This window comes from Candoia aspera, chromosome 7 (genome assembly GCF_035149785.1).
Source record: "Candoia aspera isolate rCanAsp1 chromosome 7, rCanAsp1.hap2, whole genome shotgun sequence".
Classification (NCBI taxonomy): domain Eukaryota; kingdom Metazoa; phylum Chordata; class Lepidosauria; order Squamata; family Boidae; genus Candoia; species Candoia aspera.
In genome coordinates, this window is record NC_086159.1 from 84400008 (window position 1) to 84425188 (window position 25181).

Consider the following 25181-nt stretch of genomic DNA (forward strand, 5'->3'; position numbering starts at 1 on the left):
AAACTAAACTAAGGAGCCCGTTTGTAATGTGCGCCCCTTCCTTCTGCATTCGCAAGCATCTCTTTCTTCCACAGGCATAGACACAAGCACACACGCTCACACTTCTCTTTTTCTAGCAGAAGAGCGGAAGAGGAGGAAAAGGGATCTAGGGCAGGGGAAGGGAAGGGAAAGGAAGGGAAGGAGGAATCAAGCAGAAGCGATTTCTAAGATGGGGGGGCGTTTGACCACCTGTGCGCCCACTGAGAGGGCACTGTGCTTGACCTCCCCAACTCCTCATCTTTCGCAGCAGTAGCATCTTCCTGCTCATCCTCCCTCCTTCTACTGAGTTTGGTCTTCTAGCTTCCGCTTGGCATTGCGCCTGTCTTCAGACCAGCACCCTGCCAATGGGAGGCCGTGAATCGGGCCAGTAAGATCCATTTCCCTCTGTTCAGCGGGCCAGTTGAACAGTTGCGGCGTTGGGTGATCTGGAGGGCTGGACCTTAAGGCTATGTGTAGATGACGGTTACATGCCAAAGCATCAGAAAAGAACCATCATAGCTACCACTGAAAGCCCCACCAAGACACCCCCAAACTAACCCTCACAGGAGGCCTCCTGGGCTGTATTCATCGCACGGCAGAGGCAAATACTTGCAGTGGAGTCAAGGAGACGAGCACGATGGATCTGCCAAGAAGATCCCAGGGAACCGGAAGAGGAAGGAGCTTTCCTTCCTGAGAAAGAATTTCTTAAATCTCCACCAACAGGTCTGTCACAGGAGCAGCCCGCTAGCCCTGCTATGGCAAATGGGTGATGAGTAGATGCCACAGGCTGATGGTACAAGATGCCATACATAATATCCCCTTGACGGAGTAGAAGAATGAGGGACTGGGTCTCAGAACCTGGCATTTGTGAGCTACCTGTCCAGATACGATGGTGTGTGTGCATGTGTGCAAAGATATATGCACCCAGGTGTGTGCATAGTCACGCACATGGGAGAGCTGGGTGCTTGGGTAGTAAAACTGGACAACTATTACTCACCCTGGTAGGTGCCGCACCAAGGCCAAAAGAGCACCAAGGCTATTCACCCAGACAAGACTGCGGGCAAACTTTTCTCTGCCCTCCTTTTGTGTCGGCTGCCACGGCCCCAGCTGGAGAGGCTTCTTACGCAGGCCTGGAGACCAGACTGGCACTTCAGGAGTGGTGAGATGCAGCCACCCGACCACACAGAACGAGCCTGGCCTTCCAACTCTTCCGCCTCAGGCTCCTCAGCCTGGATCCAGGGGCCAGATGCTCCTCTTGCAACTAGACCTCCTGGTCCTGGGGGAGAGGCAGGCTCGGGGCACTGGGTCAGAGGCTGTGCAGTGCCGGGGTCAGCCTGGCTCAGAACAGGAGGCCCTGACGGGAGAGCCGATGCACTGCTGCCCTGTGCTGAGAAGAGGCTCCCCCTGGAGTAACATAAACCTGCCCATGAACTGCAGTGAGGCGGCTGCTCTTCCCCTCTGGCTTCGCGGCAGACGCTGCTTTGGGGGCGTCTGCCGCGAAGCTCCTCTTCGACCTTTGGCCCTCTGGGATCCCCCTCCGGTTTGGCCATTCAGCTCAAGTTGTTGCAGAAGTGCCCCTGGCTTGTGCTGCTGGTCGATGGCCCGGGATGCCGAAGCAAGCCCAGCTCCTTCCCTGCTCCTGTGGCTGGGTTTCTTCAAGCATGTCCTGCTCAGCTCCTTGCGTGTTTCTGGAGAGCTTTGTCCTGGGAGCTTAAGGCCACGAAGTAAGCCTCAATGGGTGGGCTGCAGCAGGGCCACAGGGCTGTGAGCCGGCCAGAGAGACGCTGGGGCTGGTCTGTGTGATCTGCCTGGCTCAGCCTGAGGAGCAGCCAGTGACTGTCTGAAAGTTCCTTGGCACCAGGAAGGCAGCCTCTGGCCACCCTTTTCTGCCTTGTGTTCTGAATGGTCTTTCCTGGCTTGTGCCAGATCCTGGGTGCCGTGCACTTTTTTTTTTTTTTAAACAAGTTCACAGTGGAAGAAAAAGAAAAATCCACAGTGGACTTTTTAAAAGCAAATTCATTGGTGGAGCAATTCCATCCATCCATCATCTGTCTATCATCTCTCTATAGCTATCATCTATCCTATCTGTCATCTATCTGTCTGTCTGTCTATGTATCATCTATCAGCTATCTGACTGTATAAGGCTGCCAATCTCGCCAAATGACTCTGAGTGGCTAACAGTACATACGTAACTTACATACGAGACAATTATGGACCTATCTGGTTTTTTTAAAACCATGAGAAATTGGCAAGACACCTGTTATTTTCTACTCCAAGGGACAAGAACAGTGGTAAGACTCTGTTTTCTTTTCCTTTTGGTTCCCCCAGTCCAGGAGGGATAAAGAAGCAGGGGAACCACCAATTTGGGGTCAGAGAGAACATCGGGCCATTATGGTGGCTGAAGCTGAAGAAGGGGTTGAAATCCAGGAAAAGACTTCTGAAGCTGACTTCATTTCCAACCAGTTTGTTCCCAGGAGGCAAGCCACTTAAGGCCGCAGGGCAGTGCAAAAGACGCCTGAAACAGCCAGTTGAGGAAGACAGTGCTCACCATAAACAACTCGGCTCACAAATGGAGGAATTTAGAGAGCGGTTTATACGCATTGGAGAAAAACCTGCCAGCCACCATTCCTCCCTTCTCTTTCCCAAACACAGAAGCATTTCCTAAAATAATCTTTGGTGTGTTTCCATTGACAGTCCCTGAGGGTGGATTCTGGAACATCTGTTACTAGGAGCACACCTGCTCTTGTGGATTGAGAATGATAGAAAACACCTCCTCGTTGCGTCCTCCTGGAAAATTCTGTTTCTCTATTAATACCAGACAAAATAATCATTACGTTGTGGCGGTGTGTGGAATAAGACAAGAAATAAGGCCCAGGCCCCTTTGTGAACTGGCTGCTTGATAGGGAGCCTTTCGCACTGGAATTCTTGTTTGTCTTGGAGTGGCTTTATATTGCAAGGGTGTTCCCTTTAATAAGTCATCCACTGTTTTTGTATTACTGTATCAGCATTTTACCTGACTGGACTTTGGTTGTAGGATAATTTATTTTTCTTCTGCGTTGAAGAAACCGATTACTGAACTTTAAACTGATTACTGAACTTTAGATGCATACAACTTAACAACTCTCATTTCCCATCATTATGTGTTACAGACTATTTTATCACTTAGGTAGCTTTGTAGTGGCAGTATAATATAAGTGTAATTATAATCCCTTACAGAGTGTAAGGTTGTAATATAATAATAATACAAGACTTTATGTACACATCTGTTGGAAAACCAGCTTGGCCAGAGAGCTGGGTTGCAACACTTCCTCAGTGGTCTTGCTGACGGGCCAAAGGACTGGAGAAGGGCATATGTGGTCCCTTTTACCAAAAAGGGGAAAAAAGAGCACTAGGATAACTACAGACTGGTCATCTGACACGGATCTACGTGGTCTATGATTTTTAGTGGCCAGGCATGGCTGCCGTGGTGCTGGCTTGGGTCAGCCAAGGGAGAGAGAAAAGGAGCAGAAGCTCCATTCCGGCCTTGAAGGGCAGCTGTGCCGAGGAGCTGACCGGGCTGCTGGCCAGGGCTGTGGTGGGGAGAGGTCGAGGCAGCAGCCGTCCCCTCGGCCCAACCTGGCATGTCGGTGCTGGGGACGAGGGCTCTGGGGGGTCACCCACCTCCTCAGTGGCTGGGGAACCTGCTGCCAGTCTAGCCCAACATTGCGGGGAGAGAGGGAGAGAGAGAGAGACAGGGGCCATACAAAATGGAGTGGCTGGAGAGAAAGGCTGGAGGGTCGCTTGAGTGTGTGGAGCAGTTGTGGGTCCTGGCCGGGGAGGGAGAAGAAGAGTTCCCGAGTGGCTTCCATGGAGGGAGGAAAATGAGGTCCCAGAGAGATGCCATCTTTGCCCAAGACGGAAGGGGGGAGGGGTTGGCTGTCGTCGGTGGAGCCCCGGTCTCGGGGAAGGACTGGGCGGGAGACCCCGAGACAGGTTCTGCCCCAGCAGAGACATGGGCGGTGATCTGCCGAGGGCTTGCGGGAAAGGTGAGCAGCGCTGAGCGCAGTAGCCATAAATCCAGCAGACGCCTTTCTTTCCGCGCTCTCTTGATGACGGCAGAAATGGGGGAGACTGAGGGGAGAGGAAGGAAGGGGAGCAGTGGCAGGAGAGCCAGAGCGGAATCATCTCGGGAGGAAAGCCGGGGCCTTGCTGCGAACGCCTGTTGCGTGTGGCTCCGCTGTCTGTAGTAACGAAGCATGAGATTCTGCAGTGCCTCGGTTTAAAGATTCAGGGTTAGAAAAAGAATGTGTTGCTTCTCAGGAAGAAGAGGCTGCTTGCCTGTTGCAAAGCGGTCTTTGGTGCATCTCCAGAATGCATCCCCCAGCTCCTCCACAGAGGCTGCCTTCGCTCCTGCTCTGCTTCTGCTGGTTTCCCTCTCGGCCTTTCCTGCTGAAGCTTTTGCAAGCCGAGCATAAAGGGGGCCTTCTCAGGGTAAATGTGAATGCATTTTAAAAAACCAAAAGCTCCAGTCACACCCAAACAATGGGCTGTTTCCCTCTCAAGAGAATTTCTAGGTTGCGGTCATTAAATACAGAGCAGTATGTTCCGCTCAGTCAGTTGAGAAATCATATTGATAAAGATATATTGAAAACGTTAAGTAGAAACCGAAGCAATTCTGGTTTAGATATTGCACGTTGGATTCACGTAAACAACTGAATTTATTTTGGTGTTGCTCTTAATTGCAGTTTCATTGCCAGATTTCTTGAGATAAATCCATTTGAGCCGTCAATAACAAGAGATAAAATTGATCGGGTGAGTGCAGAATTGCAATCATTTATACTTTTTGTTTTCATTTTTGTTGTTTATGCTTTCCTTTATCAGCAAAAGATATAATAACCAATATTACAAAATCTATTGTATCAAAATATGGAATATGATTATCTGTATGTGCATTTTTTTAAAGGCCAGAAAGAAATTTTAACACTGTGCACAATGTTGTTATGGCACGTTCCTTAGCATGATAGGGGAATTCCTAGTTTTGCATTGCAATAAATCACTTCCATTTTGAAATACTGTAGGTGATAGTTCTAAGAAAGGGAACAAAGGACAGAAGAAGATGAAAGTCTCAAAATAAAGGAACTTGCCCTAAAACCCTTGTCTTGAAGATTTAGGGAAATCCTCGGCTTTAAAAAGAAAATTTAGGCTTTCCAAGAGGGAAGAGGGAAGTAATGTATGTTTAAGAAAACACACATTACTTCCACACAAAGAACAAAAATGATCAATTTTCTAATTAATATGGAATCTTTTCAATAGCAGAAGGGATTTCTGATTTGTGAAAAATCAATCCCCTCTTTAATAATGTGTGAGACGTCTCAAGCAAGTGGCCTTTTCCCCTAATCTACCTTGGTTGAGATGAATGCCCTATTTAATTATTGCAGAGTTAAAATGCACACATGTATATGGAATATAATTTTTATTTCTCTCTTATGTGTTTAAAGTTCCACACCACCGATAGGAGGTTTCCTGATCTTCCTGGGTTAGAGGACTTGGGCATTACCCCGACTCCGCTGGAACTGAAGGCAATTGAGGTTCTGCGTCGTCATCGTCAGTCCTTCTGGGTGAACACTGAACTTGAAGAAGCAAAACCAGCCAGACCAGTCACCGATGTGTAACGAGGGATTTCTAAGACTGTCAGACCAAGATTACTTTGTCCTCATTTATTTGAACAATTCTGTCCAAAGCACGTTAAATTCTTAGATAAATCCACTTCATTTTCCTATCATCTTTGCTTTATTTACAATCATGAGATGCCATCTTGACTGTTACTTTTTCGTAGTTATTTGGATTTGCAGCCTGATGGGGAGGGGTCCTTGGCCTAAGGAACTGGCCCAGGGAAGAAGGTACGTTGCCACTGAGGGAGTTCAGCAGCCTCCCACCCCGAGCAAAGTGCCACCAGTAGGCAGAGCTGGAAGATGTTCACAGCCTTTGCCTTTTTCTCCACGTGTCCTCTGCCCTGTTCTTCCAAGCCACAAAGGTTTCCCTGGGTAGGGAGCCAGGAGTGTTCTCTGGCGGCACACGGGGACACTGGCCAGAAGACCCTGATTCGGTGGGCCTCTGGCCAGTAGAGCTGCTCTTAGCCTAGGTTAAATTCCAGCCCTTAGTCTTCCTCTGGATATTGCTTAGGAGGAGTGTGGTAGCATCTTTTCAGACTAACACGCTTTATTTCCAGGCATAAGCTTTTGTGAGCTGCAGTGCAATTGATCAGATGCTAAGCTGATTAATTTGTTTAATCAGTTTAAACTGGGATGAGGTGCAGGGAAGTCAGAGTGGCTGCCGAGGGACAGGTTACAAGTACCATTTCAATTAACAACTGTAATGTGTTGGAAATCCAGTAAGCTTGTTGAGATTTTTGGAGGTAGCCTGAAACCTTTTGATGTCCAGCAATCAATCTCTCACTAGAGCTGGCAAAGTTTCTTTTTTTCAAGATGGCTATTTTGAGATCTGTAATGGAAGGTTGAAATGCTCTGATGTTACTTGGTCCTTGTCTGCCCCACTGCAAGGCCCAGGTCAGCAGCCTTTTTTTTTTGCCTCGGGGATCACCTGTTGGGCACCATTCTGGTATCCTTCCCACCAGGTCTCTGCTCTCAAGTAGAGTGTGGTGATGACACAAAGACTTGATCGCTGAACTAAAGCAGACATTCTGAAAAGTAAATTGGAAGGGCCTTAGGAAATACTACAGCTGTAGCAATTGATGAAATACCAGCAGCATTGTTAAAACCTTAAAGAAGATGCTGTTAAAGGGCTGCTTGTTTATAAGCAGGTGTAGAAAACAGCAACAGTCATGGAACTAGAAAAGCTCAGCTCACATTCTGGTATCAAAAACTTGGTTGCCAGCTTCCAACTTTTTGTGTTTCTTTATGCCTGAATCTTTGGGTTATCCCACTTAACCATGGCCTAGTCCTTGGCCTAGTTTTTGTCCTGTCTTCTCCCAGATTTGGAACACTTCCTGGTGTTGCCTGTGTTTGCTCTTGGGACTGACTTCCTGGTGCCCCTCTCTTTTGACTTGTTGATTCTTGCTCAACTTGTCCTGTTTGTTTGCTGGCTTCAAATGCTCAGAACAGGATTTGTGATTCACGTAAAAGAGGCAGCAGCGTAGACTGGGCTGGGGGTGGGGGAACTATAACTGCCAAAGCCTGTTAGACAGACACAAAGCATCACAAGATAACTTGTGAATGTCCACCACTGCAAACCATTTAAGATTCAGGGTTTCTGAGTGCAGTGCCATGAAATTGCAGGAACTTTATCACAGAAGGAAGTTGACTTGCCTGCTCTGACAGGTGCTTAATCCCATCCTGATGAAATAAGTATGTTTCTGGCTGGAGAAATTGAAGAACGGGCTTTCATTTACCTGAGGGGCAAAAGTGGGGCTGCAGCCAAGTGTTGCTGGTTGTTCTTAACCCTGAAGTGGAGTTCCTGCTCAGAGCTCAGAAAAACGACTTGCAGCAGAAGGATCTGAGTTTGCTCAGACCACATAGTGAAAGGGAAGCACTTTGTTCCAATTTTCATTTTCTTCCTTCCATGTTACTTGTTTTTAAACTTTTTCTCAATTTAGGGACTCTTGTATAATTTATGAACTACTGTGTATACATGACAATGTCACTTCCATCTGATAAGCAGCCTTTCATCTCAGTTTGTTGTTAGAGGAAATTATGTATCAAACTCTTTATCACTATTAATACTATTATTTGTGATTCTCTCTACTATTTTCTCCTAAAGCCCAGCATTTCCCAGTAGAACCGTCAGCAGGCACAAAGTTCACCACTGTGCTGGGCCAGATTCCCAGATGGGCACTGGCTGTGGATGGTGGCTTTTCCGAAAGATCTGCTGAATGCCTCAGCTGCGTTACTCCGACGGCTCTGTCTCCAAAGATCCCTGGGTGGTTTTGGTCAGCAGGGAGGGGGGAAGAGGGGAAGCCCTCCCTATCATGCCCTACTTTCAGCCTACAGGAGTCATTTTGGAACCGTTCTAAAAATGCTTGCTGGATCCCCCAAACCATTCTAACTTCCATCGGAACTGGTGGCTTAATGATGCCCACAGGCAAGAATAGCTAACAGGAATCTGCCTGTGCAATAATAGATCTATCTGTCCTTGTCCTGTTTTGAGCTGAGACTGTGTGTGCCACCTTGCTCTCTGAGCCCAGCCCCTCTGGAGACTCCAGGGAGCTTTCTGAAGGAGTCAACCCAGAGCCTTTCTCTCTCTATTTAAAAGATTTGTATGGCCACCCATCTGAAAACACAGTTCTGGGTGGCTCACAACAACAGTAAAACCAAGAACTATTAAACCCCCCCCCACAAAAGCTATAAAACCAAGACAAAGCCACCACATCAATCATCCTCTTGGGATGCCCCACACCAAGTCCAAATGTCCTCTACTCCAGCGCCTGGGTAAAGAGCCAAGTCTTGAGGGTAGGGGCCTGCCAGATCACCTGGGGGATGGTGTTACATAAGGTAGGGCCCGCCACGGAAAAGGTACACTTCCAAGGCCCCAGTAGGTGGCAAGATTTCAGGGAAAGGACCAGGAGCATGCCCACTCTATCCAATCTGGTAGGATTGGCAGGTACCTTTAGGGAAAGGTGGTCCCATGCCATGAAGGACTTTAAAGGTGATAACCAGCACCTTGAATTGCACCCGGAAGGAAACTGGGAGCCAGTGCAGCTCACACAACAAAGGTGAACCTAGAATCACCCAATATTGTGCACACTGCTGTGTTCTGGACCGGTTGTAGCTTCTGCGTGGTCTTCAAGGGCAGCCCCATGTAAAGCGCATTGCAGTAATCCAAACAGGAAGTGATAAGGTGTGAGTGACCATGAGCAAGGCCTCCTGGTTAAGGATAGGGTGTAATTGGCACACAAGATGATTCTTGGCAGAGCCTCCTCCCAGCCATGGCTGCCACCTGCTTGCCCAGCAGAAGCTGTGAGTCCAGGAGGACCTCCAAATTGCGCATCAGCTCAGTCCAGGGGAGTGCCACCCGGACTGATGCCTGTACTATTTGCCTCTTGCATCTAATCTGACATGTTACTGAATGGGGCTGCCCCGATTATGCACGTGCAAAATATGATAAGCAAAGTTAATTCTTCCAACTTTGCTGTCCTCTCTCCCTCCACTTCACACAGCTAGCTGGCAGGAAAACCATCCTGATTGGATTATCACCTTCCCATTGGATTACTGCAATGTGCTCTATGTGGGGCTGCATTTGAAGAGTATTCAGAAGCTTCAGCTGGTGCAAAATGTGGTGGTGCAGGCAGTTATGGGTGCCAGTTGCTCAGCATGTGTGACACCTCTGCTCCCTGAGCTGCATTGGCTTCTGGTAAGTTTCCGGGTGCAATTTATGGTGCTGGTGGTGGCCCTTAAAGCCCTTTATGACTTGGGGCCGGGTTACTTACAGGACTTTAACTCTCCAGTGGCTCCTACCTGTCCTGTTAGCACCAGCAGGAGAGGCATGCTCTGAGTCCCATCCGTAAGAGAGTGCCATCCAGCAGGATCTAGGAGGAGGGCCTTTTCTGCTGTGGCACCCATCGTTTGGAATGTCATCCTCCCCCCACCAAGATCTGATGTGACCTGACTCTGCTGGCCTTAGGCAGGGCATTAAAAACTTGGTTTTGCTGTCAAGTCTGCGTCCCTGATAGTGGGCTGAGCCTGTTGTTTGGTTATGTTGACTATGAGCTCTTTGATTATTCTCAGCTACTATTTTATGCTGTCTTATGTTATTTATGTTTTTAATTATTGGTTGTGTCATTATTCTGTCTTTATTTTGTTTTAATTGTTAGCTGCCAGGGGTCATGTATATGAGATGGGCAGCCCAAACAAACAAACAATCATGGCACTGCAGCCAGAATGAGGAAAGCATAGTGTTGGATTCTGTCCATTATCTCTAGACGACTTCTTGTGCCATTCCTCCTAAAACCCATCTTATTTTTATTTATTTATTATTCAAATTTAATTACCACCCATCTCCCCCAAAAGAGGGACTCTGGGCAGTTTACAATAAAATCAAACTATGGTCGTACACGTTAAAATTTCATAAAAATCAGACACATTACAATTATTATAAAATGCAATAAATAAATATAAAATCCAAGAGGCTATAAAATTCCAAGCTGGTGGGAGGGACTCTAGGGGGTGAGTCACTCCCAAGAATGGTTACCCACTTTCCCGTCCCAGGCAAGACGGCAGAACCAAGTCTTCAGGGCCTTCTGGAAGGACAGGAGTGAAGGGGCCTGCCTCACCTCGGGGGGCAAGATGTTCCAAAGGGTGGGGGCCACTGCAGAGAAGGCCCGTTTCCTGAACCCTGCCAGATGAAATTCTCTTACAGACGGGGTCTGTAACATGCCCTCTCTGGATGATCGGGTGGGGTGGGCCGATGTAATGGGGATGAGACGGTCCCTCAGGTAACCTGGCCCCATGCCATGTAGGGCTTTAAAGGTGATAACCAACACCTTGAATTGGACCTGGAAGCAAACTGGCCACCAGTGCAGCTCATGCAGAAAAGGTGTTATATGTACTGACCTAGGGGCACCAAGAATAGCCTGCGCGGCTGCATTCTGGACCAGCTGAATCTTCCGGATACTCTTCAAGGGTAGCCCCATGTAGAGCGCATTGCAGTAGTCTATATGGGAGATGACCAGGATGTGAGTGACTGTTCGGAGGGCTTCTTGTTCCAGATCTAAAGATGACAATTTCCCAGAAGCAGAGGAGCTGTCAACCCACAGCCACTCCGTCTTACCAGGGTTCAGCTGAAGCCTGTTGTTCCCCATCCAGACCCCCCCACAGCCCCCAGGCACCGAGAGAGGGCAGTCACCGCATCACTTACTGCACCCGGGATGGAGACGTATAATTGGGTATCATCGGCATACTTATCATAGTATTCCAAGCTGGATTAAAGGAGCTGGTGACAAGGAGCAATTTCCTTTAGGATTTCCCTTTCTTTTCCTTCATACTTGGTGTGGGAGCAAGAAACGCAAGGTCAGTCCCTGTCATTCCATGGTTTCCTTATTTCAGCCTACCATGAAATCAGTAAGGGCTTACTGAGCTAAAGCATTTTCAGCTGTGCTGGCTGAACAGCCCAGAGTAAAAAAACATACCTCTAGACTAGACAGAGAAATAGAAAAAAAAGTATGCCCGAATATGATCATAAAATGATAAGATGCCAATGAGGAAAGGCCCATGGAAAGGGCTGACCATTTGTTATGCCTATACTGTGGCAGCATAACAAGAGGAGGAATTGTCTCCTGTTTCACCAGGTTATGTTCTGCCCATTGCAGGTACCCCATGGGAAATGGCCAAGTGGCACCAGGCGTGGGGTTGGAGTATGCATCTCTAGAAATGCAAGCTTGGGCGCTCCCTCCTAGGTGATCCAGACACTCACCCCTGCCTGATAGACTAACCCTGTGCAACCTCAAGGAAGGACATCAATCACTCCTCTCCCTTTGAATCAAAGAGCAGGGGAGGAGTTGGCTGGAGGATTTCTTTTTTTGAATTTCCTCTGGAAGAAGAGAATTATTAAAAAAATTATTTCAAATTCAGGCAACTTCACATTAAAGAGGTAAGTTTCATTTTTTATTTTTAGTTAAGACTGTTAATGTATATCTATACAGGCCTACACATGAAACGAATATAATAATTTTGTAACTTGTGGCCTATGTTTGAGCCTGAATGTTCAGGGGTTCCCCCAGGCCTGGAAAATATTTCAAGGGTTCCTTCAGGGTCAAAGGGTTGAGAAAGGCTGCTCTAAAGGCTCCTTTAATTGGTGCTGATTAGTGTCTTGGGGTTTATAATCATTAACCTGCCCCACTTCAGACTGACCTCTGGATAGTGTGTTTTTTTTCCTTTGACTTAGTTGGAAAAGCTGGTGAGGGGAAGAAAGGAAGATGGTGGTGAGGAACATCAGCTGAGCTGCTGCATCAGTCCAGGATGTCCTGTTTGGGTGGGGCAGGCTTGGAGGTACTGAGAGAATGGCCTGGACAGGGAGAACTTCTCCTCTTGCCTTCCAGGTCTGGATTAACTCAAGAGGTTGTTTGCCTGCATGTGGCAAGTATATTTACTTTACTCTGCAGGTAAATAAACATGACAGGTTCCCTTGTACTCTCTATCGTTATCTGTGTAACCATCGAGGTAATGGTTCCAAGATTGGTAACCTCATTCATCTTCAGGGTGCCTTATAAAATCTGAACTTATCCTGCTCTGTGGGCTCAAACTCCCAGAAGGCAGGAAAGTGGGAAGATATCAGAGCAGTGGCAGTGACTAGGAAGTGCTCTGCCCCCCAAGGTCAAGTATGTATTGGTAAGCAGCTCCAGCATAAACGTTCACCTCATTTGTATTCCTGTTTTATGTTATGTTATTTATTTTATTTTACTTGTCCGGCGCTTGCTGTTTAGACAACTTATCTCATTGTTAATTGCTGCCAAACAAATAATGGGCTGAAATAAACAGCAGCCAACTTTGCCAGAGGAAAATCACTTTACAGCAGACATATTGCTTTGATTAGACCCATTTTAACGACAAAGGTCTGGAAAGTAGCAGCTACCGTTTGATCAAATTATGGATACTTGGTGTTAGAGGAGCAGCTTGGAAGGTTAAACATGAAATCAAAGCTACAAGGATTGTGGTCCTCACCCGATTACAAAGGATATTCATGAGGAAGGTTGCAGAGAAGCTACAAAAATGTAGGTGTTGTGGAGAGTCAAATTTGGAATGTTAGCAAATCTCTTTGACAAAAGATATCACGTGGATCAAAAGATGGAGGGTCTGAAAACGAATTTGGATTCTGTGCAGAAGAATCTGAACAGAACTTGCAGGGTGTTAAATACTAAACTCTGGGCAGCTTACAAATAGCAGTCAATAAAAACAATACAATATAAAATCAATACTGTATAATTACATTTAAATAGCAATAAAAATGTAAAATATCAGATATAAAATGTGAAATTCAAGATGGGAATTGGATTTTGTACTTGGCACAATCACTGCCCCCAAGAATGTCTATCCCCCCTCCCATCCCAAGTGAGGTGGCATACCCATGGTTTCACCCCCTTCTGGAAGGCTGGGAGAGTGGGGTCCTGTCTTACCTCGGGGGGTAAGCTGTTCCACAGGGCGGGTGACACAGCAGAGAAGGCCCTCTTCCTGGATCCTGCCAATCGACACTTTCTCGTGGACAGGGTCCGCAACATGCCCTCTCTGCCTAACCAGATGGGATGGGTTGATGTGATGGAGGTGAGGTGGTCCCTCAGGTAACCTGGACCCATGCCATGTAGGGCTTTAAAGGTGATGACTAACACTTTGAATTGGATCCGGAAGCAAACTGGCACCCAATGCAGCTCGCGCAGCAATGGTGTTATATGTGCCCTCCTTGGGGCTCCCAAGACTGCCCTTGTGGCCGCATTTTGCACCAGCTGCAGCTTCTGGATACTCTTCAAGGGTAGCCCCATGTAGAGCACATTATAGTAGTCTATGAGGGAGGTGACCAGGGCATGAGTGACCATTTGAAGGGACTCCTGATCCAGGAAGGGACAGAGCTGGTGCACAACACGAAGTTGTGCAAAGGCTCCCCTGGCCATGGCTGCCACCTGCTCTTTCAGCAGGAGCCTTGAGTCCAGGAGAACCCCCAGGTTCTGCACCAGGTCTGTCTGGGGCAGTGCAACCCCATCCAGAACCAAAGTTGGTATGTTTCTGGATACCTGGGAGCCCCCAACCCACAGCCACTCTGTCTTGCCAGGGTTCAGCTGAAGCCTGTTGTTCCCCATCCAGAACCAAAAAACCTCACTTACGTCACCTGGGATGGAGATGTATAGTTGAATATCATCAGTGTACTGCTGATACCTCACCCCGTGGTGATGGATGATCTCACCCAGCGGTTTCATGTAGATGTTAAAAAGGAGCAGAGAGAGCACTGAACCCTGCGGCACCCAATGGAGGGGCTACGGGCCAGATCTCTCGCCCCCTATCAACACCGATGGGGACCAGTCCTGGAGGAAGGAGGTGAACCAGTGCAAAACTACGCTGCCCACCCCCAACTCCCTGAGCCGACCCAAAAGGATACCATGATCAATGGTATCGAAAGCTGCTGAAAGGTCAAGAAGAGCCAAGATGGATGCATTGCCTCCATCCCACTCCCACCAGAGGTCATCCATAAGTGTGACCAAGGTTGTTTCCATCCCATATCTGGGCCTGAATCCTGACTGAAAAGGGTCCAGATAATCCTTCTCATCCAGGACCCTCTGGAGCTGCAATGCCACCACTTTCCCAACCACCTTCCCTAGAAAAGGGAACCGCCCAGAGTCCTCCGACGGGAGGAGATGGGCGGGGATAAATTAGATAAACAAACAAACAAACAAACAAATAAATAAATAGGAGAATCTCAGGGCCACCAGGGCGTGATCTGACCATGACAGTGGGGACAGCTGTAACTCTCCCCTCAGATCACATTGCCACTGTTCTGACAAGAAAACCAAGTCCGGTGTGAGGCCGCTGTCCCGAGTCGGGTCCCGGATAATCTGGGACAGGCCCATGGTGGCCATGGTGGCCATGAACTCCTGAGCTGCCTCCAAGGCACGCCCCAGGGACGGCAGGTTGAAGTCCCCCAGAACCATAAGCCTAGGGAACTCCACTGCCAGCCCCGAGATGGCCTCCAGCAGCTCAGGCAGGGAGGTTGCTACTCAGCAGGGGGGCTGATACAGTAGCAACACTCCCAACTGTTCTCGGGAATCCAACTTGAAAAACAGGGTCTTGCAACTGGCCACTTGTGGAACAGTGCCCCTGAAGGCCACCAGAGACTCCTGGATACCAACTGCCACCCCTCCTCCCCTGCCCTGGGGTCTTGGCTGGTGCCATACTGTAAACCCAAACAGGCACATTTCCGAAAGGGGCAACCCCACTTCAGGGCCCAGCCAGGTCTTGGTAATGCATGCCAGGTCTGCCGCCTCCTCGATGATCAGATCATGTATGAGGGGGGCTTTGTTGTTAACTGACCTGGCATTAAGAAGCAGCAGCCAAAAGCCAGGGCCTCAATGGGTCTGCTGTTCAGGGCCCGGGTTTGAGCACAGAGGGCCAGAACATGCCACTGGTACCAAACACAGGGGACGTCTTCCCCAACAATGGCCTGCCCTCTGGCCCTTGTCATACCATCCCTGACCTGTCACCACCAGAATGGAATGACCCACCCTAATACCCATGGAACTTCCATCTTCCCCCCATCCCAACCCTCCAGGTACTCCAGCTAAGGGTCCCTCCATCCAATCATACCTCAAGACTTATACATAAAAAAACCATGGGGTGGTGGTGAGCCCCCTGGCACTCTAGCTCTTGCTCTCAGCACTGTCGGGACCCACCCATCACCCCACCCCCACTGCTGCTGTGCCCCCTCCTCCAGCCTCTCTCACTAGCCGGCAGGGGGCACCCCAATCGCTCCTCCTCCCTCTTCCTTCTCACTCAAGAAGGGAGGAATCCATTCACACCTCATCCACTTGCTGGCTCCCCCCTGTCTCTCACCCCCAGGAGGGAGCACTCACTTGCCACCCAGGAGGCACCCCCAACTTTCCCCTATGGGGGTTTACTGGTCTCCCCCGATGTTTCCTTGAGTCCAATAGAGTCCGCAGTTGCTTGGTGAGCTGAGCCTGGGAGCAAAATGCCCCTCAACATCCACTTTTGCTCCTGGGGTGCTGAACCGCTGCTTACTGTTTGGCTCACACTTGCCACACTGTTCCTCAGCCTCTGGGAAACCCCCAGGGCTGCTCCAGGCTTGCCGTCCTTTGTATTGATCTGCCCAGTCTCATGGGTTGCCACTCGCCACTTACCACACCAAGTCTTTCAGCTACTGCTAACTCCAGTGCCCAGACATGCTCACCACCTTGCCTTTTGGCATGCCGTTCCGCTGTTCTGTGGCCCTGGGCAACCCCAGGGCTGCTCCAGGCTCCTCCAACACCCTCTGAGTCTCCTTCTTGCACATACCCACCACACTCCTCCCCCTCTGGTTTCAATGTGGGCTTTGACAGGTCTCTCTTTACCCTGTGTATCTTCTTGCCTCACATCTTCTGCTTTCCCTTCTGGTCATCTCCTGAGCATTCAGGTGTTAAACCTATTTGGGCTTCATGCTACTTGTCTTCTTCCTTCTCTTTCTTCTTCTTCTCCTTTTCTTCCTCTAGACCATCAGCAGGAAGCCATTCCACATCTTTCTCTCTTCTCCAGCAAATGACTACACCCCTACATGTCCTTGGTTCTTTTTAATACTTACCAACAACTCTTCTTATCTTCCATGGAGGTGCAGCTGGACATGTTCTTTATGAGAGGGATGCCTCCAGGGGCTGATGACCTTGGTCAGAGACCAGCTGGAGGCATCCTCTCAGATCACAAATCCATACTGAAAACCTGGTTTAGGAATTAATAATCTCCATTTTGGGACAGAGAGGAAGGGGCAAATTCACAAGAGGATAGCAGGGAAGTGAAAAGAGAGAGAGGAATAGACTTTGAAGTATATGGCTCCAGTTTTAGTCCTGGAGAAGCAGCCCATATTTAGCAGGGAGGGTGAGGGTGGCAGCAGGAAGGCAGAATGTCCACCTGAGTTTCAGAGGGAAAGGGAGCTCCTTAGCCAGGTGGTGTTACCAGGGAAATCATTCCCATCCAGCTTTAGCTGGCACAAGATTCAGAAAGGGCTCGGTGGTCTCAGGTCTGGGTTGGGAATGAGAGGCTGTAGAGGGAATGCCTCCTCCAAGGCCAGCATGTGCATCGGACTGGGCAACTGGGGTCAGTCTTAGGATTCAGAGGAGTCTGCCTTGTGAATGCATCTGTTTGTAACCTTCACTTTTGATGTGTGAAAAATCTTAGGGCAGACCTAAAACACGTAACGGGCATCCCTGCTGCAGCATATGCCCATGTAAAATTCATCAGTCCTGGGGATCTTATGGAGATATGGAGCCTGTGAAAGGGTTGCATTACGTCTAAAATTTTGATGGTGCTCTTCCGTGCTTTATGTTTATAATTTTTAATGCTTTTTGTTGTAATTGCTTTTGTTTTTGTATTTTAACTGTGTGAGCTGCCCAGGATCAGGTATGTGAGATGGGTGGTTATATAAATTCAACAAACAAACAAATGCAGCTGCCTAGTTGGCTGGGAATTTATCACCGCCCAGAGTCCTGTTTGGGAGATGGGCGGTGATAAAAGTTGATTAATGAATCAAGTTGTATTGCATTTACTTTTGTGTGACATTGTTATTCTTAACCACACAAATGTAAGGGAAGCAGCTGAGCCCTGCCCTGTTTCCAGGGGCTATAAACTGCCACTGCTGGCTTTGTAGATCTCCTTCCCTAGGAGAAATTGGGCGGTCTGCACAGTGTAGAAGTGGAATCTCTCCCCTAGTCATCACCTGGACAAGATAACTTGGTGGGAACTACAAGTTCTGCAATGGTGCTAGGACGGAAGTTGCCAGGTGTCTTTCCTACGTTGCTCTTCCTGCTCTTTGCTGTGAACATTTTGTTTGTGATGCATGTGAAACATGAAATACAGCACCTAAGGAGGGAACACAGTGGACATTTAGAGCAGCGTTCTTTGGATTCTGCAAGAGAAAATGTCTTTCTTGAACATCTAGAAAAAATAGAGATGATGTTCCACAATATAAGTAAGTAAGAAAAGTTGCCATTTCTAGTGATGCATTAATATAATAGGATTTTTATTTTCTGGGTGCTTAACAGTATCCAATATGGAAGTATTAGTGTGCAGAGGACTCTCGGAGCACATTGTTGTACAGAACCTCATTGTTCTGCACACCATGCGTTCTGCTGCTTCAAATCTTCAAAACTGTCATTTTCCTTTGGCATTGTTGGTCTTTTCTGGCCTTTTCATGAAAAGTAATTCAAAACAAAGCAGACCAGAGAGAAACAATTTTGCCTGCTATATGAAATAGATTAAATAGTAAACGTCTGGCTCTCCTCCCCTCCCCCCCCGTTACTATTCATAGGGAATAATCTGCACATATTGTGGAGTTAAAACAATTATTTAACAAATACCCAAGTGCAATTTTTGAAATGTCAATTATGAATGTGAAATCTAGCTTCTAAATCCAACGATTGAGAATTGTTGGCATCTCTTTTTAGTTCTAAAACTAAATATTGCTACATGTCATCTACCAAATGCTATCTAATGCCACCTATCAAATATAAATATAGTCAACTACTAAATTCTCTTGAAAGCTGGGTGCAAAGTAATGTCATTTATGAAACACTCCTATGATGCAAAGGCTGAATGTTTCTTAAACAGATCCTTGCTTCAAAGAGCTTATGAAGTAGAGAAAGGGAAGGCAAGAGAGTAAAGGACTCTCAGAATAGCAGCTTAGGACCAAGCCTGTGGGTGCCTCGCACACCCAGTGCCTGCCAGGATCCATGTCTCTGCTGATTTTACTGAATTATTTTAAGATGCTTTTATAAACATGGGAAGCTAAGATGCTACAAGGATGCCCCTCTGCAGCTGAGGCCTGTAGGCATTCTCAGGCAATAAAAATGCCTGTAGAATATCACCAATGCCTTGCTTAGAAGTGGCCCTGACATGTTCTGGGAATTCCAGGTTGCCTGTTGGCCCTAAAGAGTTGGGGACACTTGCATTATGGTAAGGTATTTTGGGTAATCACTTTATAAACAAGGCAAAAAATAAAAATGTTTATATAACGAAATATACAGCTATAAGTGCACCAAACTGAGTGTTGGCTTAACTTGTGTACTTTTTAATTTGTTATCCTGATTTTTATTTTAAACAACCATATTTTAAAAAAAAACTTTTAGCATTACAAAAGAAATTTAACAAGAAGACAGCAGAACCCTGAATATGTCAACTCAAAGTAAATCCCGCTGCTCCATCTCATTCCTAAGATCTTGTGATGAATTCTACAGGGTTTTGGCATTCTTGCAAGAGTTCAGCCATTCAGAAATATTACGTAAAAAACAATTGGTGTGTTCTGTAAGCACCATTTAAAATTGCACAAAGTCAAAGTTTGGTTCCTCATAGTTTACTGAATAAATTGCAGTTGGCATGCTCAAGTCATGGTTTACAAATTCAGTGCAGATTCACATTCCCAGCTAAGCCAAAAGTAGTGTCTTACTTTACTTTTGGACTGTTCTTCCTCAGGGGGCAGTTGAAAGCAAGCTATATGGGGGGAGGGGGGCCACTTGAATAGGACCATTGCATTAAAACAGCAAGGCTCAAAGACAGTAAGTGCAACAATTAAAACAGAAGTCATTTAAAAACAAGATAAACCCACGGTAGCCTGGTCCTGGAGATGTTCTCCACGCTCTGTTTTCTGAAAGAAGACTTCCTGAAAGGGCACCCAAATACCTCTGGGGGAGCGTTTGTCCCCTGGGGTGCTGAGCACATCTGACTCCTTGGTGCAACATCTCCCCCTGGTGTCCATGAGTCGTCCCTCAGTGAAAGGCCACGTTCAGCCCTTGGCGGCGAGGGAGGGGAGACGAGAGGAGAGGAGAGGAAGGGTATACAGGGTCTCTTAAGACCTTATTGGGCCCAGACAAGGTTATTAACTCAGAAGTCTGGGCTCAGTTCTTACCTTGTAGCTTTTAAAAATCATTGGTAACGCCTTCCTTCCTATTTTGAAAATGTTGCTGTTGCATTTTAAAATTTTAAATCATTTATTTACTTTTATTATCGGGCTATTTAAGTAAGTCTTATTCCTCTTACAGAACTTCAGTGCAATGTTTAAATAATTGTTCTGGACTGCTCTGAGGTGTTTTTGATTGGTTTCCACATTTTTTTAGTTCAGCAACCAATTTTTGTTTTTGCAGTTGCAATTGGTTTACTGCCCACCTACATAAATTATTGTTTATAGTTGTTACTGTTGTTAAGCAAATTGTTACAATTTGGTACTGAACATCATTAATTATAATTTCTAATTTATTTAACTTTTAAAATCAAATATTCAAAATAAGATGGCAAACAAATTTCATTCAAACAAAATGTATTCATAGTGCTCATAAACATACAGGCATTTGATATATGAAATTGTTGTTGTTTATTCGTTTAATCGCTTCCGACTCTTCGTGACTTCATGGACCAGCCCACGCCAGAGCTTCCTGTCGGTCGTCAACACCCCCAGCTCCCCCAGGGACGATTCCGTCACCTCTAGAATATCATCCATCCACCTTGCCCTTGGTCGGCCCCTCTTCCTTTTGCCCTCCACTCTCCCTAGCATCAGCATCTTCTCCAGGCTGTCCTGTCTTCTCATTATGTGGCCAAAGTATTTCAGTTTGGCCTTTAATATCATTCCCTCAAGTGAGCAGTCTGGCTTTATTTCCTGGAGGATGGACTGGTTGGATCTTCTTGCAGTCCAAGGCACTCTCAGAATTTTCCTCCAACACCACAGTTCAAAAGCATCTATCTTCCTTCGCTCAGCCTTCCTTATGGTCCAGCTCTCGCAGCCATATGTTACTACGGGGAACACCATTGCTTTAACTATGCGGACCTTTGTTGTCAGTGTGATGTCTCTGCTCTTAACTATTTTATCGAGATTTTTCATTGCTCTTCTTCCAAGGATTAAGCGTCTTCTGATTTCCTGACTGCAGTCAGCATCTGCAGTAATCTTCGCACCTAGGAATACAAAATCTTTCACTGCTTCTACATTTTCTCCCTCTATTTGCCAGTTATCAATCAAGTTGGTTGCCATAATCTTGGTTTTTTTGAGGTTTAGCTGCAAACCAGCTTTTGCACTTTCTTCTTTCACCTTCATCATAAGGCTCCTCAGTTCCTCTTCGCTTTCAGCCATCAAAGTGGTATCATCTGCATATCTGAGATTGTTAATGTTTCTTCCAGAGATTTTAACTCCAGCCTTGGATTCCTCAAGGCCAGCTTGTCGCATGATGTGTTCTGCGTACAAGTTGAATAGGTAGGGTGAGAGGATACAGCCCTGCCGTACTCCTTTCCCAATCTTAAACCAGTCTGTTGTTCCGTGGTCTGTTCTTACTGTTGCTACTTGGTCGTTATACAGATTCTTCAGGAGGCATACAAGATGACTTGGTATCCCCATACCACTAAGAACTTGCCACAATTTGTTATGGTCCACACAGTCAAAGGCTTTAGAATAGTCAATAAAACAGAAATAGATGTTTTTCTGAAACTCCCTGGCTTTTTCCATTATCCAGCGGATATTGGCAATTTGGTCCCTAGTTCCTCTGCCTTTTCTAAACCCAGCTTGTACATCTGGCAATTCTCGCTCCATGAACTGCTGAAGTCTACCTTGCAGGATCTTGAGCATTACCTTACTGGCATGTGAAATGAGTGCCACTGTTCGATAGTTTGAACATTCTTTAGTGTTTCCCTTTTTTGGTATGGGGATATAAGTTGATTTTTTCCAGTCTGATGGCCATTCTTGTGTTTTCCAAATTTGCTGGCATATAGCATGCATTACCTTGACAGCATCATCTTGCAAGATTTTGAACAGTTCAGCTGGGATGCCGTCGTCTCCTGTTGCCTTGTTATTAGCAATGCTTCTTAAGGCCCATTCAACCTCACTCTTCAGGATGTCTGGCTCTAGCTCACTGACCACACCATCAAAGCTATCCCCGATATTGTTATCCTTCCTATACAGGTCTTTTGTATATTCTTGCCACCTTTTCTTGATCTCTTCTTCTTCTGTTAGGTCCTTGCCATCTTTGTTTTTGATCATACCCATTTTGGCCTGGAATTTACCTCCAATGTTTCTAATGTTCTGGAAGAGGTCTCTTGTCCTTCCTATTCTATTGTCTTCTTCCACTTCCGCGCATTGCTTGTTTAAAAATAATTCCTTATCTCTTCTGGCTAACCTCTGGAATTTTGCATTTAATTGGGCATATCTCCCCCTATCACTGTTGCCTTTTGCTTTCCTTCTTTCTTGGGCTACTTCTAGTGTCTCAGCAGACAGCCATTTTGCCTTCTTGGTTTTCTCTTTCTTTGGGATGTATTTTGTTGCTGCCTCCTGAACAATGCTGCCAACTTCTGTCCAGAGTTCTTCCGGGACCCTATCTACTAAGTCCAGTCCCTTAAATCTATTCTTCACCTCCACTGCATATTCCTTAGGAATATTAGTGAGCTCATATCTAGCTGATCTGTGGGTCTTCCCTAATCTCTTTAGTCTGATCCTAAATTGTGCAAGAAGAAGTTCGTGATCTGAACTACAGTCAGCTCCAGGCCTTGTTTTTACCGACTGTACAGATGTCCGCCACCTTTGGCTGCAAAGGATGTAATCAATCTGATTTCGGTGTTGTCCATTTGGTGAAGTCCATGTATAAAGCCGTCTCTTAGGTTGTTGGAAGAGAGTGTTTGTTATGCAGAGTGAATTGTCTTGGCAAAATTCTATCAGCCTATGTCCTGCTTCATTTTGTTCTCCCAGGCCATACTTACCTGTAATTCCAGGTGTCATTTGACTGCCCACCTTAGCATTCCAGTCTCCTGTGATGAAAATAACATCTCTTTTAGGCGTGTTGTCCAGTAGGTGCTGCAGATCCTCATAGAACTGCTCTACTTCAGCTTCTTCAGCATTTGTGGTTGGGGCGTATATTTGGATCACTGTGATGTTAGATGGCTTGCCCTGAATTCGAATTGAGATCATTCTGTCGTTTTTTGGGTTGTATCCAAGCACTGCTTTAGCCACTTTACTATTAATTATGAAGGCTACTCCATTTCTTCTGTGGTCCTCTTGTCCACAGTAGTAGATCTGGTGGTCATTTGATGTGAAGTGGCCCATTCCAGTCCATTTCAGTTCACTGACGCCCAGAATGTCTATCTTTAATCTTGACATCTCACCAATAACCACATCCAATTTGCCCTGGCTCATAGATCTTACATTCCAGGTTCCAATGGTGTGTTGATCCTTAGAACATCGGATTCGCCGTTCACCACCAGCACCGTCGGCCGCTAGCCGTCCTTTCGGCTTTGAGCTAGCTGCGTCATCACGTCTGGGGCTAGTTGAGCTCATCCTCTGTTCCTCCCCAGTAGCATTTTGACCATCTTCCGACCTGGGGGTCTCACCTTCCGATGGTATACCGACATATCTCTGGTTGTACTGATCCATTTAGTTTTCACGGCAAGAATACTGGGGTGGGTTGCCATTACCTTCCCCAGGGATCGCATTTAGTCTGACCTCTCTGTCATGACCTTCCCGTCTTGGGTGGCCCTTCACGGTTTAGCTCATGGCATCATTGAGGTGCTCAAGCTCCAGCACCACGACAAGGTAAATAATGTACAGCATTTCTTACTTTTCATTTCACTTTCTAAAGTAACATTTTTGCTCAATGACCTTTAGCCTGAGTTCAACCATTCAAGCTGAAAGGGTCAGATGAAGATCTTTCTGCCATGTCCAAACGATTTTTTTCCTTTGCAGTTGCAGTGAAACCAGATTCACCCAGACACAAAGCTGGGAAAGCCAGAAATATTAATGGAATTTTGCTTCACAATTATGAATAGGCGAAGAGCCCATTGTTTGGCCAGGGTTAAAAATACCCACCTTGATCAAAATCGGCTTGGCATTTGTCATCCTGAATGACCCATTTCTAGTGTTTCCTTCTCACTGTAATCGTGACCTCTCACCTCGTCACGGTTGACTGGACTTCAGGGGGGCCTCTGTCCTCCTGACCAGGCCCTCCAGGCCTGCCTGGGCTCTGTACTGGCATACTAGAGTTGGGGTTATGTATTGCTTTCCCACTGCCACAGCCATCTTCCCGGAGGAAGGAAATACCCCGTCAGGCTCCCCTCCTTAGCACTGGCTTGTGGGGGTGATGAAGCTCTTGCTGCCCTGAGGCAGAGATGAAAATCTGCTCCCAGCAGCTTTCAGGCAGCCCTGCTTCCCTCTGAAGAGTTGAAAGAACAGCACCAGTCTTACCATCTAAAATCCATTTTGTAAAAAATAAAGGAAAATTCTTCAAATTCTATCTTTGACTTCCATAGTCTCACAAGGAAAACCACTGCCTGCGTAATTCTAATTTTTGTAGATACAAGTAGTCCTTGATCAATGACAATAACTGGAACTGGGATTTCTGTCACTAAGCAATGCAGTCATAAAGCATGATGTCATGTGACTGCATCGCTTAGCGACAGCAATCCTGGCAATCCCTGTTGCTGTCGTTAAGCAAGGACCCCCTTGCAACCCCCTGCCAGCTTCCCACAAGCAAAGTCAGTGGGGAAGCCCACAGGAAGTTGCAAGTCCCAGGTGGCTTGCAAGCAGCCCGGCAGGCAGGTAAGTGGCTGCTGCTGGGTATGGGGGGGGGGGTTGCACAAGGATGCTCAAGGGGCTGGTGAGGTGTGAGTGCAGCGAGGCTTGGGGTGGCTGCTGCCAGGTGCAGGAGAATTGCCTGAGTGACTTGTGACCTTTCCTGCTGGCATCCCCACTGACTTTGCTTGTGGGAAGCCAGGAGGGATAGTCACAAATGGTGATCATGTGACCATGGGATGCTGCAACTGTTGTAAGTGTGAGCCAGTTGCCAAGTGCCCATATCATGGGTACATGACTGTGCCGGTGCTTGGACAGTCAGAACTTTGGGCACAGGTCGAAAGTACCACTGCTTCAGGGGCTTCCAGTGGGAATGGTGGACTGAATGGCTGTGTTCTGGCCAACTAAACTGGACACAGAAGAGGTGACAACGGATTTATTTATCACAAAATGAATTCACAACTGCAATGGGTAATGTGGATGAACTGGATTCAAGTCAATATGGCTGGAGACAAGGACTGATGTTGATGAGCACCAGACAAGGAGTTAGACCCAGCTGACAGACCGAGTCAAGCAGTGACAGAATGATAGAAGCAGCTGGACTGGAACTGAGCTTGCACAACAGCAAGGCTGGACTGATTAGATGAAATCACCATAGCAAGACAGGAGCAAATCTAGACTGAAGAAATGAACTCACTCAGCAGCAAGGGAAGGAGCAGGGCCGCAACTAGGGTCTGTGTCACCCGGGCCAAACATGGATTCCGCACCCATTTTGGTGGCCCCCCAGCACTCATTTTGGCGCCCCCCCAAGTGCTCATTTTGGCACCCCACCAGTGCGGTGCCCGGGACACATGCCCTGGTTGCCCCCCCCAGTGGCGGTCCTGGGAAGGAGCAGAGACAACCAAATCAGTGGCAACCAGCAACTCCAGAGACAGCAGCAGTGCAGGGACAGTCAGCAA

The 25181-nt window shown here is 47.1% G+C and overlaps 2 protein-coding genes across 2 annotated transcripts in view; both read left to right on the forward strand.

The window, feature by feature from the left end:
- Positions 1–5776, forward strand: part of NDUFA9 (NADH:ubiquinone oxidoreductase subunit A9) — a 31424-nt gene extending 25648 nt beyond the window's left edge. Inside the window, exons 10-11 of the mRNA XM_063308396.1 lie at positions 4743–4809; positions 5496–5776. Coding sequence (XP_063164466.1) covers positions 4743–4809; positions 5496–5669 — 241 coding nt within the window. The 3' untranslated portion in view covers positions 5670–5776. The remainder of the gene's footprint in view (positions 1–4742; positions 4810–5495) is intronic.
- Positions 5777–17435: 11659 nt separating this feature from the next.
- Positions 17436–25181, forward strand: part of GALNT8 (polypeptide N-acetylgalactosaminyltransferase 8) — a 72985-nt gene continuing 65239 nt past the window's right edge. The window contains exon 1 of the mRNA XM_063308398.1: positions 17436–17661. Within this exon, the coding sequence (XP_063164468.1) occupies positions 17448–17661 (214 nt within the window). The 5' untranslated portion in view covers positions 17436–17447. The remainder of the gene's footprint in view (positions 17662–25181) is intronic.